This window comes from Filicampus tigris, chromosome 15, assembly GCF_054856515.1.
Source record: "Filicampus tigris isolate MCC_2025a chromosome 15, RoL_Ftig_1.0, whole genome shotgun sequence".
Lineage (NCBI taxonomy): Eukaryota > Metazoa > Chordata > Actinopteri > Syngnathiformes > Syngnathidae > Filicampus > Filicampus tigris.
In genome coordinates this window covers 820,907-845,489 of record NC_141231.1, presented here as the reverse complement: position 1 = coordinate 845,489, position 24,583 = coordinate 820,907, and the positions used below count along the sequence as shown (strand labels likewise).

Below are 24,583 nucleotides of genomic sequence, written 5' to 3'. Positions count from 1 at the left end.
TAGTGTTAGTGATCCCCCTGATGCCAGCACTTTCCCTCCGCTTGCGAGGAGCGCAACTTGGGCTCGTCAATGCCGTATCCAGTATATGCGACCTGGCCGTTCAGACCGCGAACGCATTGGAAAAGATCGGATACGTATCCGATCTAGGACCACATGAAAGCGACCCAGGTCGCATTTGAAAAAAGCGGAATTGAGCTGTTCAGGCTGTCATAAAAAAAATCTGATACAGATCGCATATGGGCAAAAAAATCCGATCTGGGTCGCATTTGCCTGCGGTGTGAACCTAGCCTAACATGGTGCTAGCGAATGAGACCCTGCTGGACTGGTAGTCGGTACCATTACTCATTACATTATTCAAAATAAATGCCATGTATTGCATTGGAAAATGTATCAGAAACGTATTTCTCTTTCAATTGTTCACCTTTATTCAGTCAGTTGTTGTTACATCAATAGAATTTAAATTAACAAACTGTCCTGAATGTTTGGGCTGAAATAGCCCCTAAATAAACACAACATTTGCATTTTAAACTTTGAATTCAATATGTATTAAAATTCAAGTTTTCTTCCTTATAGACTAGTCGACTAGTCGCAAATAAAATTTGAGACTAGTCTGCGAGCAAATTAGTCGAAATTCCCATCCCTAGTCACGACTATAACCGCGGGGCAGGCGGACTCAGCCGTGCATGTGTCAGCTGAGCAATTCATCCTCATTGTCAATATTGTGAAGCAGATGTAATGCCTCCTGTACTCTAAAGCTTTTTTTAAAAATATACATGTATAGATCGTGGTGACCAGCAGCCTTGATCAATGCAGCCACTGGTTGCTATGGAAACCTTAATCACGCGATAAAAAAGTTGACGGCGTGGTGATTGGATTAATGCCGAGAATAGCGCGCTAAACTGACAGCCCTAATATATATATATTGTATATATTGTGACATCACGATAGGTTCGACAGGGCAAGTGGAGACTTCTTAGGCCAGAGTTTCAACAAAAATCAAGATTTATTATCTTCTTTCAGTCAGTTGTGTCAGGAAAAACAAAATTGACAAAAATACAAAAGGCGCCAACTAAAGACTGTTCTCAAAATTCAGAAAACAACTTGCCTCCACATGGAGTCTGTTCTTCCTTTTGCTTCTGTCCGGTTCTTTCCTGTTGTCCTCTCACACTCTCTCTACTCCTTGATTTCCCCCTTTTTAAGTCCATGGTTTAATCAAGTGGCTTAAGCAGCCACACTTGTTGGGGCTTCGGGGCATGCTGGGAAATGTAGTGCCTGTATTGTCGGCCATCTTGGGGTGTGGCACTGGTGTCTGAAATGGAATGTAGCATCCTTCCACTACACGTGCCCTTGTGATGCCACAATATATACACTTTATGTGTGTGCAGTGTTTCCCACAGATTTGAAATCTAGTTGGGTGGGTGGACGCCGTCGGGGGTGGGGCAATTTTTTTTTGTTATTTTACGCTTCATATTTCATATTTTACGCTTCATCATTTCCGGCACCGCGCGAGTGGCCGCCCGGTCCAGCAGCTCCGGCTCACCGGTGAGCCTTTTCGTGTGTTTTTGTACCTTACTGTTGTTCTACCCCAAACCTTTTTCACATAGTTGATGGTCGTAAACTTGCGTAGCAATGGACACCCAAATTGCGGTATTCTTGCTGCTGCAGGTGGCTATTTTTTGCGCGATCGTGTCCGGAGACTTGGCTCGGAGCCACGCCCCCATTGTTTATAGCCGGAATCAGCTGTTAGCACTCTGTGCTAATCACGCGCCGGCTCCCGGGGCGAGGCCTGATATCCCCCGTGAGCTGAGGAGGAAGAGACGGGGATCTCGTGCGGGGGTTAAACGCCGGGAAAGGAGGAGACGATACCATCCCATCCTCCCGTCTGTTATCATGGGGAATGTTAGATCCCTCCCCAACAAGATGGACAAACTAGCGGCGCTTACCTGGCATGAGAGGGACTTCCGGGAGGCTAGCCTGATGCTATTCACGGAGTCGTGGATAACAGCACTAAAGCCGGTCGTGGTCGTAGAATTGGACAACTTCCAAATCATACGCGCGGACAGGATGCTGGAGAGTGGTAAAAGGAAAGGAGGAGGGCTGGCTGTGTTTGTGAACGATAGATGTTTTAATCCTGGGCACATCACAATTAAGGAGCAGCTTTGCAGCAGGGATATTGAGCTGTTAGCTGTTGGCATGAGGCCATTCTAAATCCCGCGAGATTTTAGTCATGTGATCGCGGTGACCGTCTACGTCCCCCCCCGCTGCCAACAGCGACACAGCCTGTGATGTCTTGACTGCAGCCGTGAGCAGGCTACAAACACAGCACCCAAATGCCCTGCTACTCATCTCTGAGTCAATCATGCCTCCCCTTCCTCCTCTCTGCCTTCATTCACACAGTATGTCATAAAACACTGGACCTTTTCTATGCCAACACCAAGGAGGCATACACATTACTGCCCCTCCCCCTGCTGGGCAAAGCTGTTCACAACCTGGTGGCTATCCAGCCTGTGTACAAAGTACAAACCTCTGGTCCGCAGGCAGCCAGCTGTGACCCACACGGTTCAGAGATGGTCTGGAGAGGCCGAGGAGGCCTCAAAGGACTGCTTCAGCATAACTGCGTGGGAAGTATTCAGCGACGCTCACGGGGAAGACATTAATAGTCTAACGGACACTGTTACAGACTATAGAAATCTCTGCATGGAGAACACCATACCCACCAGGACAGTAAGGTGTTTCTCCAACAACAAACCCTGGATCACACCTGACATTGAAGCACTCCTGAAGGAGAAGAAGAGGGCTTTTGCGTCGGGCAACAAGGAAGCTGAGGAGGAGGATCAGAGAGGGGAAGAGGTCCAACAGGAAGAGGATGGAGGAGCAGCTGCTGCAGAATAATGCCAGGGGAGTCTGGAGGGGCCTGAAGACCATCTCAGGCCACGGACCACCAAAGACCCGGACTGGGGGGGACCTGCAGTGGGCAAATGAGCTGAACCTCTTTTTCAAAAGATTCGATCAGATGCCTTCCCCCATTCAGTCTCTCCTGCTGCAGCCTCCACCAACTCCTCCTGCTGGGTGTGTCACCCCCTCCCCTCCTTTCTCCACAGTCTCCAGCTCCTAGCTACACCAGACAGCCACCACTCCCTCCTGCCCAGCCTTGGCCTTCACAACATCTCAGGTGAAGAACCAGCTGAAGAAGATGAAGGCGAGGAAGACAGCGGGTCCAGATGGCATCAGCCCCCAGCTCCTCAAATCCTGCGCAGACTAGCTGTGTGGAATTGTTCAGCACATGTTCAACCTGAGCCTGAAGCTGGGCAGAGTCCGCCAGCTGTGGAAAACATCCTGCCTGGTCCCGGTGCCAAAGACCCCCCCACCCAAAGGAGCTCAACAGCTTCAGACCAGTGGCGCTGACGTCTCACCTGATGAAGACCCCGGAGGGACTGGTCCTCGTCCACCTGCGCCCCCTGGTGAGCTCCTCAATTGACCCACTCCAGTTCGCATACCAGCCTGGCATCAGTGTGGATGATGCCATCATCTACCTCCTCCACACTTCACTCTCCCACCTGGAGAAGGCGGGGAGCACTGTGAGGATCATGTTGTTTGATTTCTCCAGTGCTTTCAACACCATCCAGCCCACCCTATTGGAAGACAAGCTGGAGCGGGCGGGATTGGCCCACCACAACCACATGGATCCAGGACTACCTCACAAACCGGCCACAGTATGTGAGGACACAGGACTGTGTGTCTGACGTGCTCCTCTGCAGCACGGGGCCCCCGCAGGGAACTGTCTTGGCTCCATTCCTGTTCACCCTCTACACCTCGGACTTCAACTACAGCACCCCTACCTGTCACCTGCGGAAGTTCTCTGACGACTCAGCGATTGTCGGCCGCATCACAGGCCACAGATGATCGGGAGTACAGAGAACTTACTCAGGGTTTTGTGGACTGGTGCCAGCAGGACCGCCTCCTGATCAATGCGGGGAAAAGAGAGATGGTGGTGGATTTCTGTAGGCGCCAACACTCTGCACCTACACCAGTGAATATCCGGGGAACCGATGTTGAGAGATTCTCAACTTACAAATACCTGGGTGTTCATCTGAACAATAAACTGGACTGGAGCGACAACACAGACGCTCTCTATAGGAAGGGTCAGAGCAGACTCTTCCTACTCAGGAGACTGAGGTCTTTTGGGGTTAGGGGACACTCCTCAGAAACTTTTATGACTCGGTGGTTGCATCGGTCATTTTCCAGGGAGTATTCTCCTGGGCAGGCGGCATCTCGGCCCGGGACAAGAAGCGGCTGGACAAACTGGTCAAGAGGGCCGGCTCTGGCCTGGGCTGCTCCCTGGACTCGGTGGACTCAGTGGGGGACAGGGGGATGATGGCTAAACTGTCATCAATGCTGGACAACCCGGCCCACCCCCTCCAGGGCACTCTAACAGCACTCCAAAGCTCCTTCAGTGACAGACTGTTACACCCTCGCTGTGCAAAGGAGAGATTCCGCCGCTCCTTCTTGCCTGCTGCTGTCAGACTCTTTAACAAGAACATTGTGTAGTCTCTACAAACTGGTGGACATTAGTGCAATTTTGCAGTCCTGCACCTGAGCTTATATCTGCAATACTCAACATTCCTTACTACTGTTAGTCTAATTTTATTTTTATCCAATGCCGTTCCTTACATTTTACTGCAGCACTGCAGCACTGTCACTTACTTAGAGTATTTTTCCTCTGTACTATGTACAGTCTAAAATGAGTGTTTCTTCTTACTTTATATGTCCATGTATGTTGGTGTGTATATACACATATGCCTATATTTACATAGGTTTGTTTCTGAATGTTTGCCGTTAATGTTATACATTAATGGCTACATTATGCCGCCGTCTCTGTGTGACCTATAGCTTTGCTGCTGTAACATTGAAAATTTCCCCACTGTGGGATCAATAAAGGCCTTCTTATCTTTTCTAATCTTATATCATGCATTTTCAGAGTAAAAATTGTTACCACATTACTCAGTGATAACACATTTTTTGCACTTATTTTGTATTCAAATAAAAAAAATAATATTAATAAAATAAGGCTGTCATTGTATTGTAAGAAAAAACTGGATGGGGACAGCGAAAAACAAACATACTGAGCCTTAAAACACATAACACCATGTTGTTTGAGATGTTAATCCACAATCCCAAAGCACAAAGTGCTTTGCAAGCATTAACTGCACAGAGTTGGGGACAGAATTTGAATGACCATGTAGCAGAACAGCTACCACAACCAACCAACCATCGAACGTGACAAAAATAATTATGAAAAGTATGGTGTGATTGACTTATCCTAAGTATGCTTTAAATTGGCCTATTGAGACCATTCAAACATGGTACAGTATATAGTTGAGATTTTGCACTTCTGACAGAAGTGTGAATGTAAACTCTGCGAGGCTGGGTCTTGCCTCTCTGTGTTGTCTTTAAATAAAAAAGGGTTAAAGGGTTTGCTTACCCTACAGAGAAAAAAGCTAAACAATGAAAAACATGGCTGGCTGCATGGAATGTTATTCAGAACAGGGAGAAACGTTTGTTTTACAGAGAATACTAGAGAGAGCAATAATAGGTGATGAGAGGGTGTCTTGTTCAGTTGAATAGCTGAATATTATTTGGCAGCAAACGGTTGTACACTAAAGCTGCGAATTAAAATTACCGGGGTGTATTTTAATACCCATGTAAAGTTATTCCTTCGATTCCTTACAAAGACGACAAATCACACACCGTACGCGGCAGCTTTGGATTTTGGAGAAGTGTGCGGCAAAGTGGCTGCGTAGTTGTTAGGGTTGGGCAACGTTTGAATTCGGACGATTCTGGTTTCGATTCTGGTTCCGATTCCGGTTCTTTGATTCAATTCCGATTCCTAACGATTCTAGAGTCTTAACAAATAAAAAAAAAGGGGTTATTTTTGGACAAATCACATGAACTTCTCTGTTCTTCAATTTCATGAACTTTTTACTATTTGTGAACTTTACCATGGATTACTCAAAGGGCTGTTTTTAACCAGTATATTTATTTTAATACATTTTTTTGCATTATTATTTAGTATTATTTTTCACGAGAGCGTTATTTTTGAGAAGTTCAAGACAATACAATAATGCAGCTGTTACTGAAAGCATGCTATGAACACCAATTGCCTAACCTTTTCTTGCTTTAGAAAGAAAATATATATGACAAACACAATGCTGCATTTTAAGGGCAAGCATGAAAGTCTATTTTATCCAAGCAGTCTATGTAACCATATGATGTATCTGTATGTACAGTATTTATGTATATGCTGCAGCTGTGTATGCTATAATACAATACAATCCATCCATCCATTATCTGTACCGCTTCTCCTCACAAGGGTCGCGGGCAATACAATACAATACAATACAATTTTATTTATATAGCGCATTTCATAACAACTAGGGCTGTAACAAAGCACTTTACAATACAATAAATAAAACAAAAACAATAAAAGGCTGTGGTTACATGTATTAATAAATATAGACATAAATAATATGTAAAATATGAATAAAATATAAATAAATAGGTGGCACGGTGGTCGACTGGTTAGCATGTCCGCCTCACAGTTCAGAGGTCGTGGGTTCGATCCCGGCTCCGGCCTCCCTGTGTGGAGTTGGCATGTTCTCCCCGTGCGTGCGTGGGTTTTCTCCGGGTACTCCGGTTTCCTCCCACATTCCAAAACATGCATGGTGAGTTGATTGGACACTCTAAATTGCCCCTAGGTGTGATTGTGAGTGCGGATGTTTGTCTCTGTGTGCCCTGCGATTGGCTGGCAACCAATTCAGGGTGTCCCCCGCCTACTGCCCAAAGACAGCTGGGATAGGCTCCAGCACGCCCCGCGACCCTTGTGAGGATAAGCGGTACAGATAATGGATGGATGGATGGATATAAATAAATAATGCCAATAAATTGACATAAAACACTATATACAATTGACACTGGAAAAGAGCAGAAAAATTCAGGTCTGATCAAAAGCCAGAGAAAAGAAATCTCTTCAACTGGGTTTTAAAAAGTACTGTACTTAACTACAGTAAACTGTACTGTATTTTAACCCATTTAGGCCTAAAGCACCTGGCTCAACAGCTCCCCAAAACCTAAGGTCGCCTTTTAAATTACCCTTGAAAACCTGAAGTTTTCCCAGAAATTCAACACTTAACAAAATAATTTATATCTCAGCCCCTGTAGCAGACAGAAACATAATTCCAAAAGAATTAGAGAGCTTAAACATGTGGCTTTCACACAGCCAGTTCATTATTATTTACTAGTAAATAACAATATATTATTATGTTTCAATCGAAGATGTAAAAATAATGTGTCAGTGCCAGAGAAGCCCTACCGTATTTTCTGGACTATAACTCACACTTTTTTTCATAGTTTGGCTGGGGGTGCGCCTTAGACTCCGGAGCGATTTATGTGTGAAATTATTAACACATTACTGTCATGGATTGTTAGTGCTGACTTGTGACTTATGTTTTGCCTCCCTCTGCAGGCGCTTTAGCGCTAAAGCGCCTGCAGAGGGAGACAAAACATCATAAATACAAGTCAGCACTAACTTAACTTGAAGCCATGACAATTACTTCTATATAATTTCACGTTATTGTAACCAACATAAAGAAACATAAGATACATCCTAAAAGCTATTAAAATGCATGAATAATTTAAACGGTTAAAGTCTGATGTTTTGTTGAACTAAAAGGCCTTGCTAGTCAAGGAAGCCAGCTTATCCAAACAGCTAGACATTCACAAACAAACTCCACTGACTCTAGGTGTGCAGCGAAGTCGCCTGTTTATATTGTGAAACTGCACAAGAAACAGAAAATACTATCAATCTATGCAGTACATACACATGTATTTTCATAGACATGAACAAGATGAGCCTATGCTAATGATTAGCAATCGCGATTAGCATTAGCGATAGCAATTAGTATGTTAAGTCAACAACCTACAATCATCCACAATTCAGCTCGGATATAAATGTCATTACACACAATTGTCTAAGTTAGTTTCAGACGATGATTGAACAAGAACAAACCACAAACAGGCAGACATGCTAACGATTAGCAACCGCGATTAGCATTAGAGATAGCGATTAGTATGTTCAGTCAACAACACAGTACAATCAGCCACAATTCAGTTCCTATATAAATGTTCCATGGTCATTACCGGTACACACAATTGTCTAAGTTACTTACAGACGATGGTTGAATAAGAACGAAGCGCAAACAGGCAGTTGCCTGCCTCTGGCTGGGGTATTGCATCATGCAGCCACACACGTAAGGAGGATCACACTCAGCAGAGAGGAGAGGAAGACATAATTATGACCGAATACATAAATACTTTTTTAAAGAATACCCAACTAATTTGTAAAATGACGCGATATTTCTTTTGTTGAGGGCAGACGGTTCGGAAAATTAATGCTGTATATCGAGTACGTGGTGCCAAGTCGCAAAACAATAATGCCCCAACTTGAGAGTAGCCATATGAAAGAGTAGATACTACGAGCGTTTGAGAAGGTCAGCTATGTGGCCAGTGCCCTAACTACAGACAGATGGACGTCCACAGCCACCGAATCTTACATGACTATAACGTGTATAACGTATGTGGACAAAGGTAATCTCCGCAGCTTTGTGTGCCATGCACCTTGGAGGAAAGACACACAGCTGAAAACTTGGCTGCTCTCCTGCGGAGTGTGATGGATACGTGACACTAGAAAATGAAGTCATCGCCTGTGTGCATGATAATGCACCTAACATATGGCGAATGAGACCCTGCTGGACTGGGAGTCGGTACCATTACTCATTACATTATTCATAATAAATGCCATGCATTGCATTGGCAAATGTATCAGAAATGAATTTCTCTTTCAGTTGTTCATTTTTATTCAGCCAGTTGAATTTAAATTAACAAACTGTCCTTAATGTTTGGGCTAAAATAGCCCCTATGTAAATACCCAAAACATTTGCATTTTAAACTTTGAATTCAATATGTATTAAATTTCAAGTTTTCTTGCTTATAGACTAGTCGACTAGTCGCAAATAAAATTTGAGACTAGTCGGCAGGCAAATTAGTCAAAATTCCCATCCCTAATTCTGATGCATTAAATTGGCTAAGCGACGGAGAATTGGATTAAAAAAAGACACCGACGTATCCGCTCTCCCGGCTTAAAAGGTAGAAAGACGCAACAGCGCTCCCGGCTCTAGTGGTAGAAACGCGGTAATGCGTTCATTAAAAAATGAGTCTATTTTGGGTTGTTGTGTTGGCTTCATTCTTTGCTGTATGAAAATGTTTGCGTATCATACAGTTTTGTTGCTAATTGCAAGTAACTGTCCCGTTGATCATCACTGATGTCTGGTGATTCTTGTGCATGCAAAAGGACACGTCCATTTACGTAACTGTTCTTTGTCCGTCGAGCCGCAAACAATTTCCTCTGAGCAGGCAAACTGCCGGAATCGTACTGAGCCAGTATTGATTGCTTGTTTTTCAAAGTCTCGTAGCTTTGAGTTTTTCCGACGCCAAGTGTCTTCTGGAGGTTTTTTACTTTGTGTCCAGCTTCGTAAATCGGATGCATTTCACTCTCTCTTCCACGGTCATTACCGTTCTTCTTCGTTCGGATGCCATGGTATACAGATGAAAATGTAAATGAATACATTTGAAATCTTTCACAATTTCAGTAAAACGCATGCCAAAGAAATAACTTACATGTCGCCGTTTTGGATCCGATGATGGCGGAGCGGTAAAGGTTTTTCCGTAGTATCGAGCGCGAACTGCTCAAGTTTGCGCTACTGCGGACTTCGATATGGGTTCCGGATACGGCACCGGAACTTCCGGTGTAAGGAATCGATCATTAATGTAATATAGTAGAAGAATGATGCATGCGGGAGAGGAGAGTGACGGCACAACAGTGAGAGCCAGAAAAGAGCCAGAGCTCCAAGGTCCCCCCGTACACTGCGGTCTGCTGTTTGGGAACAACCTGTTAAAATCACAGATTGGGAAAGGTACGTGGTTAAGTCCGAAAGTTGTGTGCTGACATTGCTACATGAGATGGGCGGCAGGTAGCACGTCTAACATGCACAGCATCATCCAACAGTGAATATTTCTTAGACGAGGGAGCAAAAACGTCAAACATAAATAGCGAGATTTTCATATTGTAGCGTCTTCCAGTAACACGCTGTCAGACGTAGTTTAATTATCATGTTTTTATTTATCCAAGTACAACTGCTCGTGCTCTTCTTTCTCCGCTGCTCCACTCGCTTGCCGTACGATGCATTCATGAACCTCGGAAACATCACAACTCAGCAACACACATATCTGACCACAACACAGATAACCCAATTCGTTACAATATGCTGTTGAACATTCAAAGATTTCAATGCCTAAAAAGTGTATAAAATTTCATAAAGACTTTTTAAAGTTACTGTATTTGTTTTCATTATAAAAATAGTTTTAATATATTTAGCAATATTTGTAACTGTTATTGTATTTTTTTCATCACAAAAAGTGTATATATGTACTGTAATGACAACTTGGCTTTAACTTGAATACTTAGATGTGTCATAGGCTGTTGCTGCTGAGTGTTTAAAGATTTCAGTGTTTTAATAATTTACAAAATTAAGAGATCTTTATTGTTAGTGTATTTTTTATTCTGGTGTAATTTCTTAGAATATCACCTGAATGGTTCGCTTTTATTTATTTTTTTGTACAGTTTACTTGTCATCTTTTCAAAATAAACATATTTAAAAAAAAAAAAAATCTTTTTTTTTGTACCGAAAATATACCGAACCGAAGTTTCCAAAAAAACAACCAAAGCAAGAAAACTTGAAATTTAATACATATTGAATTCAAAGTTGAAAATGCAAATGTTTTGTGTATTTACAGTAGGGGCTAATTTAGCCTAAACATTCAGGATAGTTTGTTGATTTAAATTCTATATTTATATTTATTTTAATAAATGTTTTTGTATTATTTTTCACAAGAGCTTTATGTTCGAGAATTTCAAGACAATACAGTAATGCAACTGTTACTGAAAGCATGCTACTGAACACCAATTGATTGGCTTACCTTGTCTTGCTTTAGAAAGAAAATATATATGACAAACAACGCTGCATTTTAAGGGCAAGCATGGAAAGTCTATCTAATCCAAACACTTTATGTAATCATATGGTACCTGATGTATCTGTGTGTACAGTAGCTGCTGCTACGCATGATATAAGCTAAATATTAGCTAGATATGTGCATTTGTGTGTTGAACTTGTTGGCTCAATATTGCAATTAGACGTATTTAGCCGATTCTGACTTTGGGTCATGAGCCGCTTTGAGGCAGCGTCGGCCGAATGAGCTGGCCGGGCCGGCCCGGATTACATATATAATATATATATATATATATATATATATATATATATATATATATATATATATATATATATCACACGTACACACGTAGGGGTACACATTACTGGTACGCATGTGCAAAAGAAATCACTGATGCGTACCGTCATTTGCGTCATGACGCGCACCTATACACACAGTGGTGCAGTGCAATCATCTTTGATTGGTAAGGATCAAGCATCGGTTCAGGATGGGCACAATCCGCAGAATGGTTGGTGAAAAAAACTGTGCGCATTCACAATAAGGCAACGTGATTAGTCCGCATTCAGCAGATGAAGTTGAATACCCAAGATCACGTAGGTTGCATGTACAAGAGTGTTTTGCAGACATACTCAACGAACACACCGCCTCCACAAAGGCTAACTTCAAAATAAAGCTCACCAAATAATACATTGAGTCATTAATGTCACTGCAATAGCCTTAGTGAACTTATACTTTGAAGTTGGCCCGCGTCGTGGCGTAACAGCTGACTTGACTTCCATTTTCGACGTACAGTGGTACCTCTACTTAGGAAATTAAGTAATTTTCGTAACTTGAAAATTTTGTTCGAAGAGACGTTCGTAAGTAGAGGTATCCAATCTCATCTGATCTGAACCCGAGCGGTTTTCAGTTACTGGACTTCTGTGCCCGTCACGGATTGTCCATAACAAACACCATGTTCAAACATAAGGGTGTCCATATGTGCACTTGGAACCAGGATACCCTAGGCCGCAGTTCGATGATCGACTTTGTAGTTGTATCATCGGATTTGCGGCCGCATGTTTTGGACGCTCGGGTGAACAGAGGGGCGGAGCTGTCAACTGATCACCATCTGGTAGTGAGTTGTCTCTGATGGTGGTGGAAGATGCTGTACCGACCTGGCAGACCCAAACGTATTGTGAGGGTTTGTTGGGAATGTCTGGCACAATCCTCTGTCAGAAGGAGTTTCAACTCCCACCTCCGGTAGAACTTTGCCCACGTCCCAGGGGAGGCGGGGAACATTGAGTCCGAGTGGATCATGTTTCGTGCCTCCATTGTTGAGGCGGCCGATCGGAGCTGTGGCCGCAAGGTGCGCCTGTCGTGGCAGCATTCCCCGAACCCGCTGGTGGACACCAGCTGTAAGGGATTCTGTCCAGCTGAAGAAGGAGTCCTATCGGGTGTTTTTGGCCTGTGGGACTCCGGAGGCAGCTGACAGGTACCGGCTGGCCAAGCGAAATGCAGCTTTGGCGGTTGCTGAGGCAAAAACCCGGGTGTGGGAGGAGTTCGGGGAGCCCACGGAAAATGACTTACGGACGGCTTCGAGGAAATTCTGGTCCACCATCCGGCGTCTCAGGAGAGGAAAGCAGTGCACCATTAACACTGTTTATAGTGGAGTTGGGGTGCTGCTGACCTCAACTCGGAACGTTGTGGGTCGGTGGGGAGAATACTTCGAAGACCTCCTCAATTCCACCAACACGCCTTTCACTGAGGAAGCAGAGCCTGGAGAGTCTGAGGTGGGGATCTCTGGGGTTGAAGTAACTGAGGTAGTCAAAAAGCTCCTCTGTGGCAAAGCCCCGGGGGTGGATGAGATATGCCCGGAGTTCATAAAGGCTCTGGATGTTGAGGGGCTGTCATGGTTGACACGCCTCTGCAACATCTCGTGGGCATCAGGGACAGTGCCTCTGGATTGGCAGGGTGGTGGTGGTGGTGGTCCCCCTTTTTAAGAATGGGGACTGGAGAGTGTGCTCCAATTACAGAGGGATCACACTCCTTAGCCTCCCTGGTAAGGTCTATTCATGGGTGTTGGGGAGGAGGGTCCGTCGGAAGGTCGAATTTCGGATTCAGGAGGAGCAATGTGGTTTTCGTCCTGGCCGTGGAACAGTGGACCAGCTCTACACCCTCAGCAGGGTCCTCGAGGGTACATGGGAGTTCGCCCAACCAGTCTACATGTGTTTTGTGGACTTGGAGAAGGCGTTTGACCGTGTCCCTCGGGGAGTTCTGTGGGGGGAGCTTTGGGAGTGTGAGGTACCGAGCCCCCTGATAAGGGCTATTCGGTCCCTGTACCACCGATGTCTGTGTTTAGTTTGGTCCGCATTGCCGGCAGTAAGTCGGATTCGTTTCCGGTGAGGGTTGTACTCTGCCAAGGCTGCCCTTTGTCACCGATTCTGTTCATAACTTTTATGGACAGAATTTCTAGGCGTAGCTGAGGTGTCGAGGGGGTCCGGTTTGGTGGCCTCAGTATTGCATCTCTGCTTTTTGCAGATGATGTGGTACTGTTGGCTTGTTCAAGGCGCGATCTCCAACTCTTGCCGGGTCCATCATTCCAGTTCTCACGGAACCGTTCAGATTTTAGAATGTCGGTGCTACGTTTCTATTCCTAGTTAGCCTTGCGGAAGAGCTACGAACAAAGTACGAGCCGATTTAAAAAAAAAAAAAAGGGAAAAAGAAAAAGTGTGCACGCAGCCACGGCTCCTGCCGCCGAAGCTGCATAGCAATAGCAGGGAAGCTCGCCCCCACTCGAGTCGCCGTGGTCCTCTCGGTCAGCCCCTCCACTCGCTTCATACCGCCTTGGCAAGCGCGGGCCACGGCGGCGACTATGAGCGACGAGTGTGCGCCCACAGCGGCGGCAGCAGTCGCCCTTCGCATATGGTTACATAGACTGCTTAGATTATCTAGACTTTCCTTGCTTGTCCTTAAAATGCAGCGTTGTTTTTGTCATATATAAAGCAAGACAAGGTAAGCCAATCAATTGGTGTTCACTGCATTATTGTATTGTCTTGAACTTCTTAAAAATAAAGCTCTTGTGAAAAATAATACTAAATGATAATACCAAAAAAATGTATTAAAATAACTATACTGGTTAAAAACAGCCCTTTGAGTAATCCATGGTAAAGTTCACAAATAGTAACAAGTTCATGAAATTAAAGAACAGAGAAGTTCATGTGATTTGTCCAAAAATAACTCCTTTTGTTTTGTTAAGAATCGGAATTGAGAATCGTTAGGAACCGGAATCGAATCAAAGAACCGGAATTGGAACCGGAATCGTCCAAATTCAAATTATGCCCAACCCTACAGATAACCCAATTCGTTACAATATGCTGTTGAACAACAAAGATTTAAATGTCTAAAAAGTGTGAATAATTTCATTAAGACTTTAAAGTTACTGTATTTCATTATAAAAAGAGTTTTAATACAGTTAGCAATAATTGTAACTGTTATTGTATGTATTTTGTTTCATCACAAAAAGTGTATATGTACTGTAATGACAACTTGTCCTTAACTTGAATACTTAGATGTGTCATGGGCTGTTGGTGCTGAGTGTTTAAAGATTTCAGTGTCTTAATAATTTACAAAATTAAGAGATCTTTATTGTTAGTGTATTTTTATTCTGGTGTAATTTCTTAGAATGTCACCTGAATGGTTCACTTTTATTTTTTTTTCTAAAAAAGAAAAGTACCATTTACTTGTCATCTTTTCAAAATAAACATATAAAAAAAAATCAGTTTTTTTTTGTACCGAAAATATACCGAACCAAAGTTTCCAAGAAACCGAACCGAAATGTGAATTAGCATACCACTACACCCCTAATATATATATATATATATATATATATATATATATATATATTATAGATGTAACGTATACGTGGGTGTATTATTATGTTTGGATATGGCATGCTCGGTTCGGTCCACCTTGCGTACCGTTTCTGATCAGTTTTTGTTATTAGCGCAAGCTTACGCACGGGCGCTATAGACTGTTGCATGCAGGAGAGAAGGGTGGCAGCACAAAGGAGCCAGTACGCCAGAAGCCGTGATAAATCATGTGTAACGAATATGCCTTCATGTGGACCTCATCTCCAGGGCTGGAGACAAGATTCAGCCAGGAGATGCCATCAGGTCTGCTCCAGCCTCACTTCAAAACAATTGAATCACCAGGGGACCCCGGCAATTGGATTTGACAAAACGTGCTAGGACTCAGAAAGGCACAAACTCCTGATTAGGAGCCACTCTTTGTCACCTGGACCCCCTCTACAGACAACGGATGTGGATTCGGACGGCATTTAAACAGATTTTGTGGAGCTTCCCCAGCAGGAAGCCAGGAGGTTCCTCTTCTCCCGCAATCAGCAGGGGGCCAGCCCCGATGAACATTGACAGTGCTGGATAAAGACTGACCCCAAGAGGTCGACATGGGAACTGTAGCTTTCAACTTCCTATGTCTTTTGGTCAAACAAAATTACCTTGAAATGAAACATATTCCAATGTATGATTGTGTATTGTTTCCTGTGCTTATCCTGCTAACTTTGCATTGATGAAGGTGCTTCTCTATGGTTATAATCGTTTTCCTGGTCAGGTTTATGAGATAACAGTGTAGGTATTGGGTTAAACTCATATCTTTGACTCCTAAACTTTAGACACATGCAGAATGAGATGTTTCCAGTTGAAGTATGAAAATTGATGACAGTTTTGAATTGTGAAATACACAAAGGTTTTAAAACAAGGCAGTGCAATAGACTCAATTGTAACTTTATTGGCACGAATTGAGGCTCACCTTAAACCTGAGCCGGGGGCGGGGGAACGGACACCTCACCCCCTCCCCTTTTTATTAAGGAGATCGCTCAGGAAATGCACCGTACCAAACCAACTCAAAAAGGAATAAATACTTTAGCACAATATAAATAAATGAATATATCCTCACAAAACAATATTGCAGCATTTTAGAAAAACAATAAATACAAAATAATATATGCATTCCCCAAATTACTATAAAAAACGAAAATATTAATTGGCAACTGAATTAATTATGTCTTACAGTAATACATACCAGACAGTCGAAATCAATAAAATAATGCGCTTTTGTGGAGCTTGTTGACATAATTACCCCATGGATAAAAAAGTAGACTTCCGGGTTGCCGACATACACATGCAGCGCGAGAGCCGCGCGGGAAATTCTCAGCGGTCCACCAACTGTTTCTCATTCATTTATCTTACATAATTTACATTAAGATATACCCACAACAGAATTTTAATAAATAATACCTTTATCAGACACTTGAGCAGCGAGTAATAATCTTTTTAGTCCACGAAGTCATTGCCAGAGCGCAATAAAAGTGGCATCTGTAAAAATGACTGCTCTCGTAGTTCTAGAACCAAGCTGAGAACATCAATGTAAATGGTTGTGTGTGTGCGTGCGTGTGTATAGTATGTGTATGTGTTAGAAAGGGCTGAGGGTTTTTTTGCGTGAGTTGAATCCAATGCTTGTTTTTTTCAATTGAAGGGGAAGTCAACCCAAACATTTTTTTTTCAAGAATATGTTCTATGCAGGCCCCCTAGTTGAAACAAGGCATTCTGATTAATATTGTCTTTGTGGAATATGAGTTAAATTGTAAAATCCATCCATCTGAGGGGTCGGCCATTTTATCACTTCTGTCGACTGAAAATGACATCACAGATGCCCCGAGGGCTCAAATATGACCAATCATGGCTCTATTGTAGAAAACAATTGTGCTGTTATTGGTTGTTACCTGAGCCCTGAGCAACTGTCGACAGTCGACTGATGTGACAAAATGGCCGCCCCAGTGATGGCTAAAAACAGGTGGATTATCTCTTATTCCACAAAGGCAATATTTATCAGAATGCCTTGTTTCAACTAGTGGGCTTGCATAGAGCATATTCTTGAAAAATATTTGTATTTCTATATCCATCCATCCATTATCCATACCGCTTCTCCTCACATAGGTCACGGGCCTGCTGGAGCCTATCCCAGCAGTCTTCAGACCGTTGGCAATTGGTTGCAAGCCAATCGCAGGGCACACAGAGACAGGGGCAATTTAGAGTGTGCAATCAACTTACCACGCATGTTTTTGGAATGTGGGAGGAAACCGGAGAACCCGTAGAAAACCTACGCATGCATGGGGAGAACATGCAAATTCCACACAGGGAGGCCGGAGCCGGGATCGAACCCACGACCTCTGAACTGTGAGGCAGACGTGCTAACCAGTCAACAACGGTGCTGCCCTGTATTTCGATATATTTTATATAAATCTTTTATATTTGTATAAACGTATTTGAATTGAAAATCAATCCTAGTATTCATGGTAAGGGTATAAAAATTCAAGAAAATGGGACAGAAAAATCAAGGGATTTTTGTTTACAATAAATAAAATACGCTATTAATTACAGGTTAACTATGAAACAATGTGATTAACTACGATTAAATATTTTAATCGATTGACAGCACTAATATATCTATGTGTTAGGGATGTCACAATATCGTGATATCGCAATATCAATATTTTGTTATTGTCATGTTACGATATTAATAGCAGCAAATATGTTTAAAAGGCCAAGTTTTTTTCCATTTGTACAGTTCCAGCACCCTCTGGTGGTTACTTTATTAGTGCAGTTCAATTTTATGCATGACTGGCCAAGCCTATTTCTTTGTGAATCCTGTAATTATGTACAAAAACAGAATGTTTTATATAATATAATAAATGTTATATTTTGTCCCCAGCACCATGGTGACCGTTTACAGTCAATATTCAGGTTAAAGTCAAAATTGCGATTTCTGAAACATTCTGAATATCCCGTTTACATGATTGAGCGGACAGAGTTGCTCCGGCATTTGAATAACCCACTGTGTACAGCGACACACGGCGTCATGACTCAAATAGACGTCATTTCCGTTCATTTGCTGAAAGACCTGGCGACAACCTCACTAGGCATTTCTTCCAGAAGCTGAGCGCGGTGTTGCCTTAATTCAGGAATATAATAAGAAACTAACCCGGGATGAGGAGCAACTGCAATTTTCCTCCAAGTTGTTTCGGGACATCGTACAGAATTCCCAGACTCCAAAAAGAAGACAGTTTTGAGGACTGTTTAACATAGTTTAACAGACAGTCCAACAATGTTTATATACAAAACAAGTTAATAGTCATGTCATGTCATCTTCTAAACCGCTTATCCTATATAGGGTCGCGGGGAGTTGCTGGAGCCTATCCCAGCCGTCAATGGGCGAAGGCAGACTACACCCCGAACTGGTCGCCAGCCAGTCGCAGGGCACACATAGACACTGTCACTGAGCGGGAATCGATCCCACGCTGCCCGCACACAACTCAGGCGTGTGTACCACTACACTATCAGCGGACCTCAAGTTAATAGTTTTGATGTTAAAACTTTCATTTTATTACAAATTTTACTCGTATGTCATATTCACCTCAAGACATAAACCGCACCTTGGGGTCCTCAGGGCAAAACTTCAAGTTCATTGAGGCAGGGGTAAATCTTGTCTGATTTAGACAAAACTTCACCAGGAGTGTTTTTTCAACTATTCCAACAAATGTAGAGGGCTGGAGCTTAGAATTTACAACTTTTAAGGACCACCCTAATGTGTATATGATTATGAATGATGTGACTAATGTATTACATTGTAAAACCCAGGGAGTGAAACTGAATTACTAATCTCTGACCCTGTTCTTTTAGGGATTGCTGGTTGCTCTAATGAGAGCTCATGGAGAGGACAGATTTCCAGAGGTGGCTGGAGTCAGTCTCTACCACTTTCCTTACACTAAATGACCAGCAGCGCAACCAGTCTTTGGACCACATTATATCCCTTAGTGGTGCGGCCCAGCTTCGACATTTGTCTAATGGCTTGGAGGCACTGCTCAAACGTGACTTTCTGCGACTCCTGCCTCTGGAACTGGCTTTCTACTTGCTGCGCTGGTTAGATCCACAGACTTTACTCTGTTGCTGCCTAGTCTCCAAGCAGTGGAATAAAGTAAATATTTCAGCTATTTTTAAGATGTATGAAATATATATAGCCAAATTAGAATACATTTAAGATTATTACTTTTTACACATCGAGGTGTAACATTTATCTTGTAGCTTTTACTGTAACTCTGAAAAGAATGACTTCCAATGTCAGCTGCTTGCATATATCCATTTTTCAATCGGCAGTATTCTTCCTCTGTCCCCCACCCCGATAGGCATTACAGTGGTACCACTACTTACGAACGTCCCTTCATACAAAATTTTCAAGTTAAGAAACGCCTCAACAGGAAAATATTGCCTCTTGTTACGAAAGAAATTTCGCAGCTCCAGTTTCTTGAACGCAACATTCTCATAGCTGCTCTGCCATTGGGCTATTACCTAGCATCTTCCTGGCATCCCATTGGCTAAGAGGGACCTCTCCCATATGTGTCTATGTGTGTAGACAGACAGGTAGATAGATATATATGTGATAAATATGTCTATGCAGCGTCCTCGTCATTCGCCCCTCGGGCCATGAGGTGTTTGTATAGACAGACAGGTAGATGGATATATATGTGATAGATATGTCTATACAGCGTCCTTGTCATTCGCCCCTCAGGCCATGAGGTGTTCCGATAGTTTTACGTGAATTAGAAACGAGGAAAAGAAAAAAAGGAGTCCTCTAACACAACTTTAACTGTACATGTGAAAATGTGAGTTAAAGCCAGCAGCACTACACAATCACTTACGAGAGGCTGTCATTACCATAACGGCAGTGTAACATACAAAACACCTTTCCACAGGAAAGTCACTTCATAAAAAATAATAATGAAACAAATGCAAATACAAATTAATACCTTGTCCCCATTCCAGCCAGGTGCTAGTATCTGTATACAAGTCTGTTAGTTACATCAAACAGCAACAATGTAAAACTACTTTACAATCAGCAACGCATCAAATTGTCAAGAAGTGTGTGCGTAAAGTCAAGACACAGCTTGTGTTCCTGAACTACCGTAAAAGCGGCAAAATAAACCCACATAGCATAAAAATTAATACGACTCAAAAATAAAGTAGGGCAAGAACAGGATTTTAACAGTAGAAAACAAAAACTTGTCAAAGGTACTAAACAGATGAGCATTTATGTGAGTCCTTTACAATTGTGGCCAAGAGTAGAATCCAACCCAAGTCGGTTATTGCGCCTATTGGTGTCGTGCATATCTGCGACACCGGCAGCCATCTAAAACTGGGGAGACAACTGTTTAACTGTCAACCAAGATATCATTTAGCAGCCAACACAACCACCCGATTGACAGGCGATGTGTGAACTTTTTTTTCCCCTGTCGGAGGTGTGCCCTCTGTCATTACCTCGAAGACACCCGCATTGTGTTATCACCTGTGCGAGCAAACGCGCGAGCCTAAGGTGCGTGTTTCCGTTTCCACCAGCGAAACGGGTGTCAGGTTATAGACGATTAAATAGACAGGTGAAAATCCACTTCCGCCTATGCTTAGTTTGTCTTTTTTTTTTTAAAAAAAAAAGCCTGCAAACCAGGCGTCCATCATAGACGGATGGATGGACCCGTCTGTCAGTCAGACGGAATATCCACCTCTGCCTAACACTATAGTACCACTAAAGTCACGAAACAAATAACTTGGACGTAAGAAAGGTGATCTCTGGTATTAAACATAGTGAAATGAATTTTGGTAGTATTCTGTCTGTGGTAGTGACATTATCGTTTTCAGCACATTGAGACTTGTGTCCATAAACCAGGGGTGTCAAACTAATTTTCGTCGTGGGCCGCATCGTAGTTCTGATTTCACTCGGATGGCGTTACGACTGTTAACCGGTGTAAATGTATGTTCGCCTTATACACATCTAATTGATGGATCACTAGTTAGGAAATCAGAAGTCAGTAATAGTTTGTTCAACAAGTTTTCAGTGTATTTTAAAGGAAGGATTCGTAATGCTTGAAATATAGAATATGTTCTGTTAACAGTGAAGACCATTTAAAAAAACATGTCAATACATGATTTGTCTTCGCGGGCCACATCAAATGATGTCACGGGCTGGATCTGGCCCCCGGGCTTTGAGTTTGACACCTGTGCCATAAACAGCAAGAGGAAGGAGAGAAATTCATGTTTTCAAGATGGAAGTACAGTCACTATTTTGAGTTTGTGTCAGCCAAACACAAAATTATTACGTTTTGTTACACGCTCTGTGTTGTTTTGCAGAGTGTTACCTATGTAGCTTCAATAACACTACGTTTAAAAAAAAAAAAAAAAAAAAAAAAAGGATCACGGGCCAGCATGCTTCCAAAGTCACACGGTTTGGGTGATGCAGGAAGTCCCCAAATGTAATCGTTATATTTATAAACAATGTATATTCCAAATGTTGGGTTTTGCTATGACAACATTAATAGTTAGTACAGGTAATGTCAAGTAAAAAAGACTGCCGTTATTTTTGAAATGATTAGAAAATGTATTTCTGTTAAGTGAAGTCTAGAAAGACTGTCATTTTATTTAATGTCTTTAATTAAAAACAAGTAGAATATTTATGTGACGTGAAATCCTGAAAATACTCTTTATTTTTTTAAATTAAAAAACAGTGTTATTAGGCCATTAGGGTAAGTCAAAGGTCGTCTTCATTTTATTTTTAATGAAAAACTGTATTCTTGAATGTCACTCTTGAAACGCACCTCCAATTAAAGGGCAAAATCTGGTGTCATTTTTGTTAAGCAGGGTTGTCAATATCTGCTTAATGTAACAATTAAAGTATCTTGTAATGTAACTTGGTTAGGTTTTAAAGCAAGTAAATAAAAATCCAAAATATGAAAAAATATTGGAAAAAAACTATTAATCCGTGTGTGCTGTAGTGCGAATATCCACGGGTCTATTGTAGTTTTAAGTTGTAATATTACCAATCACCACTAAATGGCAGTCATGTTTTAGTTGCACTTGATCTGAGTCTTATATTGCCCTATGCTACAGCATGAGTAGGCCTAATAAGTTTGTTTTTTAATATGAACATTTTGTGTACATTGATTTTTGTGGAAACAAAATACAAAAATAGTTCTTGCACTTAATTTTGGTTTCTTGTTCATCAAGTATTGTGCCATCTTTGAATGGTTATTTTTTGAAGCAAGCGAACTATTTGCACTTTTTTTTTGGTACATGGTTATTTTGTTGTTTGCTTAAAACCCGTTTTGTTGGTTTAGGATCGTGGATCATTTATTGAAAAATTTAAATGCATTACGAGCATTTATTTTGAATGTATGCATGTATTTTAATCCATATTTAAAACAACCGTCTTTCATAAACCTGGTTAGGAAGTGCCTTCGTCCTATGTGGCCCCCCAGTAACACAGATGAAAAATTGTGGCCCCCTTCAACATTTCAGTTTCCCCATCCGTTTTTTAAATCATTAACGTAAGCAATCAGCACTAGGGGGAGGGGTTTTGGGGGGTGGTGGTGTTGTTTTGTCAGTTACTCATGGTTTATCTACTCCGTGTGAAGAGCAAGGGTTCACTATATATACTGAGTCATTGTGTATGTATGTTAAGGTGTTCTGGAAAATGTGTGTATACAGTTGTGCTCATTTGAGTTTCATACCCCGGCAGATTTTGTGTAGTATTGGCAATTTGGGGGAAAAGCTGACTAATGATGCTGAAAATTTGTATGTATGTATTTATAGTGGTCTCATGTTATCACATCATTGTGTTTGCCTCTTTAATTCGTAATAAGGAGTGTTAAATTTCGAGTTATCTATCTTTCTCGCATTCGTAGTGGGCATTGGAAGTTCTTTATGGCACCACTTGGCAAAGAACTCTTTGATGATCTGGGAAAAAAAATGTTGCTCTACATGAAAATGATTTTGGTTAAAAGAACACATTGAAACTGAGCCGCCTCTTGGAGGCTACGGCAGGTTCCACTCAGGACTAGTGTTGTCAAAAGTATCGATACTTTGAAAAATATTGATACTTACCCACCGTATTTTAATACGATATTAATATTCAGAGTGGCCTTTTATTGTGGGCAGTCTAAGGCACACTTTTGCACTAATCATGGTGTCTAATCAGAATCTTGATATGGCACACCTGTGAGGTGGGATGGATTATCTCGGCGAAGGATAAGTGCTCACTCTTACAGATTTAGACTGGGTTGTGAACAATATTTGAGAGAAATGGTGATATTTTGTATGTGTAAAAAGTTTTAGACCTTTAAAAAATTATGTTCCTCCTAATAATATGTTTTTTTTTCCATTTCAACTGTATACCACATTTTGAATGTGTGGATCAAATTATGCATACTAGACAAGCACAACTAACGTTTCGGATTTTTCAAAAAAATGGTAAAATGGGCTGTCACTTATATAGCGCTTTTCTACCTTGGGTACTCAAAGCGCTTTACACTGTACCTCATCTACCTACTGATGACGCAGCATCAGGAGCAACTGGGGGTTCAGTATCTTGCTCAAGGATACTTCGACATGGTCACAATGGCCGGGGATCGATCCCACAACCTCGGGGTTGGGACCACTCTACCACTGAGCCATGCCGCCCCGCATTAACATGTCAGGAATGCTGGTACAAGCTGCAAAGTGTAATCAAGTTGAATGTACTATCATCTTAATTGTCTTTATTATTAATTTGTACATGACTTAAAGAATTGAAGCTGTACACTACCGATGGTCATATAAGAGCAGCTGCTTGCTGGTGCGATTCTGCCGTGATTTACATATGATCATATAAGTCGACTAATCGCAACTACTGTTGGTGATTAGTCGACTAGCAAAATAATTGTTTCTGGCAGCCCTGCAGGAGAGCCCTCACAGTGACCCTCTTGCAGTTCTACGTTTTACTGCTGCCAAGTATGGCCAGTGCGGCGGCTAGAGGGCCAACCAGACAGTTTTGTTCATGTTACTAAAAATGTTTTATACTTTTTTTGAAGTATTTTCCAGTTTTTTATCCACGTGGTATCGAAATGGTATTGAGTATCGAGTATTTTCCTGGGTATCAATATCGAATTTGAATTTTAAGTATCGTGACAACCCTACTTAGAACAGACCTTGCCGTGGTTGATGTAAGAAGTTTGAGTGTACGTTCTCTATGTCATATCCAAAGGTTGTCTTTGGAAAATAGACATATGTGTGCTGCCGGCATTGCGTCGGTGTTTGCGCCTCACCCTGCATCAAATTGGTCTGCACGGCTGTATTTGCTGATATATAAGCCGACCAATGACATGGATTAAAATACCTTTTTTCTGATGAGATCGAGATAAACATATTGGGCTTCATGAGTGTTGGCACTGGGGAAGCTACAGGTCATTGAGTTCATGAATGCCACCATATACCACTTTGTTTTGGAAACTGGGCCGCATGGGTAGCCTTCAAACTAGGGCTGGGCGATATGACGATATATAAGTGTTTCATATTGGTCGATATCGATGTATATTGCATTTTTTTTCTTT

The 24,583-nt window shown here is 42.1% G+C and overlaps 1 protein-coding gene across 2 annotated transcripts in view; it reads left to right on the top strand.

Moving 5' to 3' along the window:
• Window positions 1-24,583, top strand: part of fbxw2 (F-box and WD repeat domain containing 2) — a 74,145-nt gene that overhangs the window by 15,550 nt on the left and 34,012 nt on the right. For both annotated transcript variants that reach the window (XM_086053832.1, XM_086053833.1), the window contains one exon: window positions 18,855-19,149. In XM_086053832.1, the coding sequence (XP_085909958.1) occupies window positions 18,883-19,149 (267 nt within the window). In that variant the 5' untranslated portion in view covers window positions 18,855-18,882. The remainder of the gene's footprint in view (window positions 1-18,854; window positions 19,150-24,583) is intronic.